At 35.5% G+C, this 13677-nt stretch overlaps 1 protein-coding gene and 1 pseudogene across 2 annotated transcripts in view; one reads left to right on the top strand and one right to left on the bottom strand.

The window, feature by feature from the left end:
• Nucleotides 1-2255: 2255 nt before the first annotated feature.
• The window catches only part of FREM1 (FRAS1 related extracellular matrix 1), a 169140-nt gene continuing 157718 nt past the window's right edge, over nt 2256-13677 (bottom strand). The window contains 2 exon segments of the mRNA XM_019664409.1: nt 2256-5217; nt 7065-7150. Of these exon segments, the coding sequence (XP_019519954.1) occupies nt 5018-5217; nt 7065-7150 (286 nt within the window). The 3' untranslated portion in view covers nt 2256-5017.
• LOC109394405 (60S ribosomal protein L32 pseudogene) lies at nt 11256-11758 on the top strand (annotated as a pseudogene). The gene has a single exon (XR_002126442.1). The product of XR_002126442.1 is annotated as a 60S ribosomal protein L32 pseudogene (transcript).

Raw genomic sequence — 13677 nt, 5'->3', positions numbered from 1 at the left:
TTTCTTTTCAGTAGTTTTACAATAGTATACATTTTTCCATTTTTCTTCTGGAGGGTAAATTGGGATTGATTGCCCTTGGGAAGCAAAAATACAGAAAAGGATAGAAGCAAAAGGTGAACTCATATTTCATTGCTTGTAAAAAGTACTGCAGGTTACCAGAGGCCTTTAAGGGAAGTGTTGGTTGATTTTTGTTCCTTTCCATCTTAGGATAAACTAAACTTTATTGCCTAGCAGAATATAAGGCCTATAAAAACTGTTCAGAACACAGTTACATGTGTAAGTTATGAGGACAGTATATTCATTTCCTGCATGATCCTGTTCTGAAGACTTGTAAAATTAAATTTAAGAAAATCATGGCAGTCTGGACATTAAAGACATCCAGGCATACTCTGCCATCAGTAACAGTTCCCCCATGATTAATGGGGAGAAAGAGAAGGAAATCAATAAAGCAGTACTCTAAATTAAAAAATAAGTTGAATCAGTATTCTCTTCCCCTTAACCAACTATAAAACAAATAAACAGAAACCTGAGTGAGACGTGGGGCAATGACTGAAAAAAGCATCTTGAATGAGTCAAACATATCAACCCATTAATAGCTTTCTAGAATAAATTTTATATGGACATTTTATTTTTTATTTTTTAAAAGATTTTATTGGGGAATTGGGGGAGGAGAACAGCGTTGAGGAATTGGGGAAGGGGAACAGACAAATTGTTGTCCTTTTGCTCTTCAGTCTAGTTGTGGAGGACATCACTTCACTGGCCCATGTTGGTATTATCATTGCGCTTTTCCCAGGTGAGGCAGTTGCTCGCCGGCCATTGGACAGCTGCTCACGGCAGCTCACTAAAGCTCATGCCCGCTGCCGGCGAGCCCCACTGCGGCCTACGCTGTTGCCAGCGACTCACAGCAGCCCAGCTCCAGGTCGAGCTGTTGTTCACCATCTTAGCTGTAGAGGGCGCAGCGTCACTGGCCCTCATGTGGGATCCGAACCAGAACTTGCTGCTCAGAGCTGGCGTCCCAAGCCAACTGATAACCAAAGCACCACTTGGTTGGCCCTATATATGGTCATTTTAAATAGCATTTTTAATGGAGATATACTTCCTGTAACATAAATTCATCATTTTAAAGTGCATACTTAAGTAGTTTTTAGTATATTCAATATGTTTTGCAACCATCACCAATATCTAATTCCAGAACATTTCCATTCTTTCTCTCAAAATAAACAAACAAACAAAACAGACAAAAAAAAAACCTTTACCTATTAGCAATTAGTCTCAATTTCCCATTTCTCCCACCTCCTGGCAACTAGTAATCTATTTTCCATCTTTATAGATTTGCCTATTTTGAACACTTCATATAAATGGAATCAGACAACACGTGACCTTTTGTGTCCATCTTCTTCCACTTATGTCTTAAAGTACATGGTGAATTTTATCATACTCATCATTCAAAGACATGTTATTTGACTATAATAAAACCATTTGCTCAAAGTGGTAATATTTATGCGAAATAATTAGGAGAGATTCAACCTACAGTTTGAAAGACTCTAGTTCGAGGACTGACTTCTTCCACCTTTAACTTCTGAGGACTTCAGTCTACTCTGTTGTACAATATGGATGTTAGATGAGATGATATCCAAGTTATCTCTTTTTCATTCCTATTACTCCAGAAATCTCAGAGATACAGAGACATACTGCTTGTTTTCAGGGAAAAAAATAATTGTTGCAAAATTAATTAGTAGATTTGAAAATTTTAGTTCTTAACTTGATCTGGAGACAGGGAATTTGGGATAGCTGCTATCAATATAACACTTTGAGCTGAATATAAGCTCAAGAATTTAACACCAGTTTTGTAATCAGGAGAGAAATATAACAAAAGACAGCTTGAGCTGTTTGTAGCAGTCCAAATCTAAAAAGAGATAATGTAATCAATGATTTCCTCTGTGACATCCTTCCTGATAAAAAGCTCCATGCTTAAAACTATTAGAAAAATGGATGTATGCATGATGCTTTTATATTTTTATTTGTTTTTCTCATTCACTACAATATCTCCACTATGTAGGATAATGTCAGGTGCAGGGTTGGCACTCCATAGTCAATATTTGTTAATATTCAATATTTGGGTGGATGGGTGGCTGGATGGAAGCCATATAACTAAAGACTGATCTAAGAGTTTAGGATAAAAAAGACATGTTGAGTTTTCTTTTCCATCCTTTCTAACAATGGGTAGAATAAACATAAAATGTTAAAAACAGTGGTTCAGAACTAGAAATGTTTATTTCATTAATTTTGATACAATGGTAGATACAGTACACTTAATATGCTGCTTTGTTGCAGAAATTAATCAGCACCAGTTTATGGTTTCAATTATACAGAACGTACTGCTAATGAAAACACATGTCTATTCTTTTTAGCTGTATTAAAAATAAGCAAAAACAGAAATGTAATTAAATGTCACCTGGTTCATTTTTACCACTCCTTGGAAGGAGACAAAATAATTATATCATTTTTAAGTCTATGTATAGCAGATATATGTTGTATACATGTATATGTTTGTTAAAGACCAAAATCACAAGACTCTGAAAAGCTGCACACTACTTTGCTGGGTTGATGCCCTTCAATAAAGTGGGTCTTTTCCTGAGTTTGTATTCAAGTGTGGGGAGAGGGGGTAGGTGGCATTCAGGTCCTTCTTTCTGGTGCTCCCCTTCTTAGCTACCACCAGTCCCCATCTCTTCCTACTCAACCCTTCCCTTCTCTCTCCCTTTCCTCGTCTGTAATCTCCCATTCCCATTCTACCATTACTTCATTTCCTTCCTTCCTGCTCCCACCGGAAATTGAAGAGTGACAGTTACCAATCAAAGTGGAGAGAACCAAGATAATAATTTACTTCTCCCCACCCAGTTAAACCCAATCATGAGAAAGAAATGAAGGTCATGATGTATACTACCCAGCACCCACACTTGCCTGAAATTTTATTTGTATCTTCTTTCAATTACTTGGATTTTACCACTTGATTAATAATACCTTCATGATAAGGAATATTTTTAAACATTCTTCTGGTTGCTATAAAAAAAAACCCCAAAATAGTCTTTCTTTGTGCTAACATTGCAATTACACTTAAATATCACTATCATTGAAAAATGTATAATAAAATCTACCAGGTCAACCAGATTCTACATACTAGTTGCCATGGTTCTGGATTTCCAGTTTTAAAGTTAACATAGTTTCAGAGTTCCCATAGGAAGGAGTGGCCCTTGAATTTCTCATTCCTTGAACTTTTACCTCCCATCCTAGGATGTAACCCTTGAGATAAACTACTCTTTGTTTATCTGGCATCACACCTTTCCACACAGCGGAGACCAGCGGATCAGAGGGGATTGGAACTGGTCTGGAGAATGGGTTTTACATCTTTTGGTTAAGCACCAGAGACCGCTTGCATCATACAGGAGACCTGTATATTATATCAGCCCAGTACCTACTTATGATATCTGAAGTAAGGAGTCTCCTGACTCCACAATGATGTTTAACTTTATTAAGAGGTAGAATGTCTAAATCTTATCCCAGCCTCTCTTTGTAAATATTTCTATTAACCAACATATTGATCAATGAGCAGAAATAAAACAAGTTTGTCATGTTTTACTCACATATCCAGAAACCAGACTGAATTTCCTCAGTCTTTTAAAATTTCACTCAACTTGTTACTGTTAATATAATAAAACCTGCACCAAAGCTTCGGTCTATGTGGTAACCTCATTTCGATTCTGAAGTTACACTGGTGCTCATATAGCAAGTAACATTTGGCACAACCATATTTTTTAGTGATTATGAAAAGAGGAAAATTTTGAGGAAATGTTTCAGAAATAAATTTCTGATTTCCTGTAATTAAACCTTGATTTCAGAAGGAATTTCTTATAAGGCTGCAACTTGCTTCAGTGTTACAAAAATGTTTCACCCAGATGACATTATAAATTAATAAGGTAACTTTGCATTAGAGAATCAAGTTAATGTGGCATTTCTACAAATATTAATAAAGACTTAAGGGCTCAAAATTATATCAGAATCCTTTCTGAGGATATAGACTTTCAAGAGCTCTGTTTTCAGTATTATTTTTCTTCATTCATCAGCTTTGTTCATTGGGACACTTCTGAGGAGGCATATTTTTCTTCCATATATTAACCATCACTTATATAGACTCTTTATTCCAAATGTCTTTGAGAAATGCTGGTCACTGCTACAAACACAAATGAAGGCAGGCTCATGTTACTTCAAATTTTTCATGACTCTGTAAGGCTGGGGAAACCCATAATTAGCCTTGGAATGGTACAATGCCAACAACTCTTATTGAAAAAGGAGGTGTGTCTCATGAGTAGTGATGAGTAGGCCTCTGAAGTACAGGTAGCCCCTGAATTCTTACCTGAACTAGAGCTTTGCAGACGAGCTTCCATCAGCAAGATTCTTCCATCTAAAGCTTTCCTTTTTCACCACAGAAAATTCTCCCTGGGGTCATCTTATTTCAGGTTTCATATTTGAAAGGGCTCCCAAGGGACAAAGCAACCCTTTGCAATTCAACCTCGATTTAAAGAACTGGTAGGGTTAGTTTCACTCAAACAGAAGAAGTAGAAGCACCTGCAATACTGGTTTCAGAATGGACTCACTTAAGGTCTTGGGACCAAAAAAACCCAAAGCCCATGAAATTGGTGCTGACTGAGATATGGAGTGGAGTTGCAATGGGGATCTCCTGGAACAAGCAAACCTTGTACCATTTAATACATCAGGCATTTATTTTAAAAGGGATTGAGATGCAAGAATTGTATCTCTTCCTGTAAGAAATATTCATGTATCAATATTCCTGGAACTATTCATTGATGTTCCTTTTTCACTAGATGGAATCCCTCATACACTACAATAAAAAAAGAAGTACCAAGTCAGTCATGCACCTTATTTTCTATTGAGCAATATGCACAAATTCTGTAAATAAATAGGTAAGAAATCCCATTGGCACCTGGAAGGCCAGTGACATTTAGAGTTTCCGGGAGCACACATAATTGTGAGGCTTGCCCTTCCTACAGTCCTTTGTTTGCCATTTTCCTTGTCTTTGAACCAAAACACAGTCCTTGCCAGGCTTTAAACGTTGAGGGGGCCCTCTCCTCCAGTTGGTGAAGGTGACAGGTTCACCACTGATCCACTCCCAGTAGCCAGCTCGCACTTGGTCATTCAAACCTAATGTGAACAAAAGAATGTGCCAAAGCATTTATCACCTTTACACTTGGATATCATATCAGTCTATTGCTCTAGGCTCAGTAATTACATGTAAACATGGTCTTACGCTCTAAACCATGGACTAGAACCTGGGAATCCTATAAGATGCAACTAAGCACATGAGGCTTTGGGTTCAGGCAGGTCCGAATTCAGATTCTAGCTCCACCCCTTGCTAGGTCAACAAGCATCTTTGGGCAGGTTACTTAACCGCCTTAAGTTTTAGTTCCCTCATCTAAGAAATAGGAATAAAAATTGCATAACTAGAGTTGTTTTTGAGAGTTAAATAAGATAATGCATGTAAAACACACAGCATAGGCAGCTGTCTAATAAACAGCAATCATTGTTCATATTATCCTACAGGCAGAGCTTCTATCTCAGGGACACAGAAACATTCTTGTCTATTGTTCTTCTTCCTCATTACTTAAATGTCTTTGTTTTCATATGTGAAAGTAGCTTCCTAAGAATTATTTTTAGTCTAGAGCTAAAGACTTTTTTCAATCTGTTACAATTCCAATCAAAAGCAGCTTTTCTCCACTTGTCTCTTTACTCCCACTGGCAATTTTTGCAAATTACACTTTAATGTTGTAAAGCTCTGGTAACTTTTCTTAAAGAAGCATCCCTCCTCCTCACTGTCTTTCAGAAGAGAAATAAAAAGAGTAAGCTGAGAAAAGGACCCCTGCATAGCATAATCTGACATCTCCCAAACCAAATTTGACTGTGAAAACAGTCTTAGTTACATAGCATATAACCTCCCAACTGAGTCTCAGTCAATTTTTTGGGGATAGAATGAAATGAAGTCATTTGGGTTAGAAATAACGTATCTTCTTCTGGGTTGTTTCCTTGAATTATTGATCAGGTAATGCTATGCCTAAGTATTTTGTGGGGATAGAGTCTTAAAATCAGTTGCGGTGGTTGCAGAGAAAACTTACCCTCCAACCTTAACTTAATACTCTCATAATTTCAGAATTTAGAGACTCACTGAGTATTAAAGAGATTTTGAGAAGCCCAAGAATGGGTTTAGGAGAGTTCCCTGAAACACAGCACCTTTAAGGTGAGATAATGAGAATACTGATGTGCCCTGAGAATGCTATTATATTTAGAAAGCGGCTTGAAAGTATTTATGTTAAATTTGTAGGAAATATTAAAATTTCAGAAAACAAGGGATAAAATTAAAATCACCTATAATTCTCACCTGGAGGTACAACATTTCTAACTCTTTGGCATATTTCTTTTTATAAATGTATGTATATGTATATATGTATATAAATGTATAAATATACATATCTAATGAATATAAATTTCTTTTTTATTCTAAATTATTTCATGCTTCATATGGCTATAGATGCTGCTTTCTTACTTAGTACCTTATCACAAATGCAATACATTGCCTATTTTATATATAATATTCATCCAACATATATTTATTGAATAAAATAAGAAACATAAGGCATTTTGTCATGTCTTTAATATTTAATATCTTACAAAAGCATGAAATATTTAATATTCCTTTATATGATACACTATAATTAATTTCACCATGCCCTATTTATAGCTAATTCTAATGTTTTACTTTTAGAAATACCCTTTGTTGAATTCTCTTACCAGTAAACAAAACCACATCCCTTAATATTTCTTTGAAACAGATGTCTAAAAGTGAAAGTATTATGTGATGAAGATGAGTTTTAAAAGATAGACTGTCCACCCATGCAACATTGCTTGTCAGTATAAAACCACAATCATTTGGTCCACAAAAGAGAGATGTTCTCTTGGTGTCATGCCTTTTTTCTCAGTACAGCACAGATACTTGCCTATCCAAAAGGGCTTCCTCCCACTGAAGTCCCAGAGCCATCGCATATGCTGCCTGGACAGGACAGTTACAAGGGTGCCCAGGTGACTACACAAAAATGAACGAAAATGAAAGCATCAGTGACAAGGGGTTCAACATTTTTGCTAATATGATGTGCATATCAAAATCAGTTTAAAATAGAAAAAAGGACATATGTAGAAGGAACTTTCCAAGATTTTAATACTTTTTTTTTGTTTTTTGTTTTTTTCTTTTCTTACTTTAACGAGTATATGCAGGGTGGGGTAAGTGACCAGCAAAGGAAGTAATATTCTATTATAATATCTCGGCTTTACACCATAAATTCAATAGGTTTTAAATATCTTTTTGAAAATCAGCAACTGCTTTCTTATAAAGATTAATTACTCAATGCCAAAATATTACTCCTCTCATAGGAAGTTTAACTCTAAATGGCATAAATTTGGTAATTATCTAGTTAATTTGATCAGTAAGGTAAACCAAACCATTCAGATAAAATTAGTTGAGACTACATTTTGAGCTTGGTGTGTTTCGTCAAAAACCCTGATAACTGTGATCTTTTTATCATACTCAGTAAAATGAGGGTGGCCCCACTGTCAAACCTTTCTAAGTAGAAGTTAAAGTACCTGTTCCTATAAACATATATTTTCCCCAGATAATAATTTTTTTATAAGTTTAAGGTATATAGCATAATGACTTGACTTACGTATATTGTGAAATAATTACAACAATACATTAGCATACATCATTTCGTATAAATACCAAAAAAGACCAAAAAAATGTTTTTTTCTTTGTAATGCAAACTCAGGATTTACCCTCTTAACAGTTTTCACCTACAGCAGTGTTAGCTATAGTCATGTGTTCTACATTACATCCCCAGTACTTATTGATGTTATAACTGGAAGTTTGTACCTTTTGATTACCTTCTTTCAACTCTCCCACCCCACATCCTCCACCTCTGGTAACCCCAAATCTGATCTCTTTTTCTATAAATTTTATTTTTGTTTTTTGTTTGGATTCCACATGTAAGTGAGATATAGTATGTCTTTCTATGGTATATTGAGCAGAGCATAGGAGACCTGGGTTCCACTTCCTGCTGTGCCCCTATTTCCTTTATGGATGTAACTCCAGCCTCATCATCCTCAGGAAGTAACGGGTTTTATTTAGCATCTCCTCCTGCTTTAAGACTCATGAAACTATCTTTAAAAGAAACTGTAAAATCCATTTTAGTTGGTCAAGCATAAGTTTGATTTTCTTTTTGACTCTGAGAAGCAAAAAGTCCCCAAAAAGCAAGATGAGAAAATAGCTGCGTTTAGGATAGGTAAAGTGTGAGACCGCAGTTACTTATAAAAATAATTGGCATTTATATGTTGATTATTTTATAAAAATATCATTCCTTTTATGCTTGCATACATAGAAAGTACAATGAATATTAGATAGATATGTATATAGAGACATAAAACTAAAATATAGAGACACAAATAAAAATCTTTTGACGGCTTTGAAATTTGAAGGCATTCAAAGTGTAGTATTAAAAACAGAAACCTTAATTTTTCAAGTTAAAGAAATAAACATTTACTTCTTTGAAACTTTTTGATTAAGTATAGATATATTTCAGAGTAACTCTTTAAGGATAGGTCAGCAGGGGTTCCAGACACTCCTGTGGAAAAACAAAATGGTTTCATAGATAATGATCTATAATAATACAATTACCAAATGTACAACGACTGCCTAAGGAAATGAGCAGATGAGATTACAATATGTAAATCCAAGAAATACCTAATCTATGAGTCTAGCTCCTCTGGGCTACAAAAATAATAAAACACCAATGGGGAGGAAAAGAGATTGGAGATAAAGATTGACTTGAGTTAGCAATCTGATTAGGGATAAGGGATAAAGTAAAATTTGCTGTTTTTCTTGAAACATGGGTGCTATAAATGACCCTGTAAAGGATCTTTAGGTAGCAAGGGAGCCCAGGAAAACAGAGCCCAGAACTGAATAATGGTCCCTGAGGCCAAATCAAAGATATACTAGATGAATATAACTTCTAATTATAGAATCTAAAACCATTTTCCTAAAAATACTTTCTTTACAAGAAGGTAAATATCCAGGTTATGAAATGTTGAAATTATAAATTTTACATCACAGAAGGAATTGATAATTCCAAGAGGAATACTAATTTTTCAAGCCAAAGAGGCTAGAGAAGAATAAAATGACCCTGAAAAGTAACGGGTGAAGGGAAGCAGGGAGGCCCACAGGATGAATAAAAACATTTTGAAAGGTGGGGAAGGTCTTGGGGTTCAGAGAAAAATTGTACTAAGAAGGTAGCCTTGCTGCCCAAAAATGTTCCTTGTAGAATGACTGATCCAAAGGAATATGGAGATCTTTTATTTTTCTTTTAGTCTGCTTTTCATCTGCACCTAGACAGTTTCTGAAATGCTTCTAACTAGTATTAACTATTCTTGGGGTAATCATTCTTGTTGTCCTTCTGAAATAAAGTGCATATTGAAGTATCATACAAATGTAATCAGATCTAGTATTCATATCCATTCTTCCCATTAAAATTTTAAAATGAGAAGCTTTTTATGATATTTTAAAAATCTCATACCATATATGTTTTCTTTGCCTCTTTCACACAGTCTGGAATACTGTCAGAAATGGTATTTGCCAGATGTTTTAATTTCTGGATCAATATGGTGAATTGACAATATGTAATTTGAATTTATATTACTGATAAATACATAATTAGTCACATAAAATATGAAAAAACTCCAATTGTCTTTAAAAAATTTCTTTTGTTCTGAAAACTTTTTCAGTTTTACATCTAAAAAGAAGTAACTGTTCTATCGCTAAAACAATTCTGAGACCAGAATTTATAAAAATAACTTGAAAATATATGAACAAATTAGTTTTGAACCTATTTATAATATCATGTTTGTTTTGCTAGATATGATCAGTAACCTCCTTGAATTCATAGGAGAGATGGAGATTTTACATTTTTATTATAATAGTTTATTTTAGAATAAAATATCTTTCTATTCATACTATTTCTAAATACAATTTATGTGTTATATACTCAATCAACAAATATTGCTTGTAACTCATATTATTACATTTAGGTCCACAGAACTTCTTAATTGAACCTATAGTAAGATATCAACTCCACAAAAGCTAAATTCTGTAATTTAAATTTAGCAATTTTTATATTCTTGATAGAACTTTGTGGGAAGGGGATGTGGAGGAAATTACCAGGATAGCATGACAACTTTAATGGTGTAAAATGCAGGGTTTAGGGACTTGCCATATAGGACAACTAGATGTAGAGAGTTATGGTGTCTATATCTCTGAAGCTCATTGATGAATGAGGAATGATTTTGTTAATGAGTTGCGGGGCCAAGACTGGGGAATAATACTTAAAAGTGTGGTCTAGTCTATAATAATGTCCAAATAAATATTTATTGAATGAATGAATCTATAAACTCAGAACTTGATTGTACCTTAGTTTTGTCCTGAAATGTTACTTTGATTCTAATCCAAAGGAATTTAGAATCCATAACTTAATAAAAACCTTAATATGTCTTTACTGTGAAAGATACAAAATTAACACATAGTTTTGTAAACCTACTTTAGGTTAGTGCAACACAAAGTTAAAATAGGTGCCCTTGTCAATTCACTTGAGAGGAGATATCACCTATACTTGTAGAACCAATTCTGGAAAGCATAATAGAAAATTAAGTTCTCTCTGTTCCCTTTACTTGCTTGTATGACCACACACAAGTGATATTGCTTCCCTAAATCTCTTCATTTTATCTGTAAAATATAGATAATATTCAGCTTTCCTCACTGAAGTGATGGCAGGATCAAATAAGCTATAATAACATACAGAGGGTGCCAAAAAGATGTATACACATTTTATGAAAGGAAAACTGTATTAAAATTGTAATACTCAACATACACTGATAACGAAAGGTGAATGAATACAAGTCACATTTGACTTCTGCAATTACAAGAGGTGCTCAAAGTGGTTACCATCAGCGTCCAGACACTTCTGATTATGGCGAACTACTGCTTGAGCAACGTTGACCCAAGTGTCCACTTGTATACATTTTTTGGCACCCCTATGTGTGAAGAATTATGTAAACTATAGAGTGTAATATAAAAGTAAGGGCGTCACGCTCTTCCTCTGCGCTGCCTACGGAGGTGGCGCTCATCTTTTACACAGTATCATGGCTGCCCTCAGACCACTCGTGAAGCCCAAGATCGTCAAAAAGAGGACCAAGAAGTTTATCCGGCACCAGTCAGACCGATATGTCAAAATTAAGCGTAACTGGCGGAAACCCAGAGGCATTGACAATAGGGTGTGCAGAAGATTCAAGGGCCAGATCTTGATGCCCAACATTGGTTATGGGAGTAACAAGAAAACAAAGCACATGCTGCCCAATGGCTTTCGGAAGTTCCTGGTCCACAATGTCAAGGAGCTTGAAGTGCTGCTGATGTGCAACAAATCTTACTGTGCTGAGATTGCTCACAATGTCTCCTCCAAGAACCGCAAAGCCATTGTGGAAAGAGCAGCCCAGCTGGCCATCAGAGTCACCAATCCCAATGCCAGGCTGCGCAGTGAAGAAAATGAATAGACAGCTTGTGTGCAAATTGTGTTTTAATAAAACCATAAAATTCTTCCAAAAAAAAAAAAAAAAAGTAAGGGCGTCACTGGAAAGACACATGTAGAATTAGATCAGGTTAGTGTGAAAGGGTTATGGTGTGAAGGTGCTTCAAACCAGGCTGCAGATAAAATCTTAGGTTAAATGCATGAGGAAGTAGCTAGGCTTTTAAGTTAATTTGGGTCTTAAGTTTATTACTGGGATAAGTAAATTGTACAATATTAATAGATATATGAAGAACCTCTTTTGTAACTAGTTTTACCATTAAAACCCAGATGCAATTAGATCAATTAGATGGATCAATAAAATAAAAAATAAAGATTGAGGGGCTAATATACGATTGACAACATGAAAATATCAACAGTATTACTATAAGTTGCCATTGTTTCATAAGAAATTATTTTTGACACCAAAAAGCTAAAAGATCATAATCTCAGAATAAAAAACAGTCCTCCTAAGAAAACACACTTGGTGACCTTACACATTGATGAATGGATGGAAAGATTGTACTCAATACATGTTGTTCTTATTTTTCTCAACACATTAAGAACCAGGTAAAGCTTCATTATAGGACCCTAGATTTCCTTCCACTGTCATAGGAGAACTACCCGAAAATGAACAATAAGGCTGCTTACAAACTTGAGTTTTGGGGGTTCTGTTGCTCTGTTCATCTATATTTTACCAACAGATCACGGCAGCAATTTGATCTGGATAGCCTTGGCTAGAGTATAACTGCACTTTTGTACTTGCCCTCTTTTTTGTCAGTAGAGAAACCATATCTTCCCATCTGTAGCATGTTGCAATCTTCTTGCTAATTGTGAAATCAAAGCTCTTTCCTTAAGGAGGAAAAAAGACCTATCCCACTAATCCTAAGACAAACTTTAAATAAAAGTAGGACCTCTGAACCCTGGACCATCAGAAAGATGAACAAGTGGGTCCTAGAGCAAATTAAGCCCGAAACATTGCTGGAGGCAAAAATGAGAAAACTGAAGCTGTCCTACTTCGGACACATCATGAGAAGGCAGGATTCTTTGGAAAATACAATAATGCTGGGGGAAAAAAAAAAGAAGACAGCAGGAAGAGAGAAAGACCCAGTATGAGACAGATTGACTCCATAAAAGAAGCCAGAGGGCCGGCCAAGTGGCTCAATTGGTTAAGAGCTCGCTCAAGAGCTTGAGCTCTGAGCAACAGGGTCCCCGGTTTGATTCACGGCCCAAGCTGAGCTGCTGCTGAGGTGCCAACCAGTGGCAGGATGGCTCAGCTAAAAAAAGAAAAAGAAGCCAGAGGCATGAGTCTGCAGGAGCTGAGCAGGGAGGGCTGTGAAGACAGAACATTGTGGACATCTCTCATTTATTGGGTCTCAAGGCATCAGAACCAACTCAACGGCCCATAACAACAACAAGGACATCTGGTTATTTTGGTGGAAGAATGTCTTAATTGTTCTATAACATATAGCATTATGGGAATATATGTATTTAAGCAATGATCATTCATAAGATTTTCAAAAAAATTTTTAGCTTATTTTATACCATCAACTTACCAAAAAAAAAAAAAAAAACACCGAAAAAAATTCTGAAAGCCACTGACTAACCGTTATGGTACCTTATACTTATGATATGTGCATCACTGAAGAAAATAGTTGATTTGACCAGTTTTTAAATATACTTTTGAAGTATTCTATTAGCCTTTTTAAAAATCTAGGTATAATTTACATGCAATAAAATACATACATTTTAAAGTATTCAATTTGATGAATTTTGACCATGGTATACGAGGTCAGACAATTAAGTTTGCAAACTCATCCTAGAAAAAGTGCTACATACCTCACTGCTGAATATCACTATGGTCACCTTCAAAGTACTCCCCTTGGGAAGCTATGCACCAATGCCAGTACCTAGTCCACCCTTCAAAGCAATTTTGGAACTCTTTTTCTGGAAT

The sequence above is a fragment of the Hipposideros armiger genome, unplaced genomic scaffold, assembly GCF_001890085.2.
Source record: "Hipposideros armiger isolate ML-2016 unplaced genomic scaffold, ASM189008v1 scaffold_422, whole genome shotgun sequence".
Classification (NCBI taxonomy): Eukaryota; Metazoa; Chordata; class Mammalia; order Chiroptera; family Hipposideridae; genus Hipposideros; species Hipposideros armiger.
The sequence above is the reverse complement of the archived record's forward strand: the minus strand, read 5'-3'. Positions and strand labels throughout refer to the sequence as shown.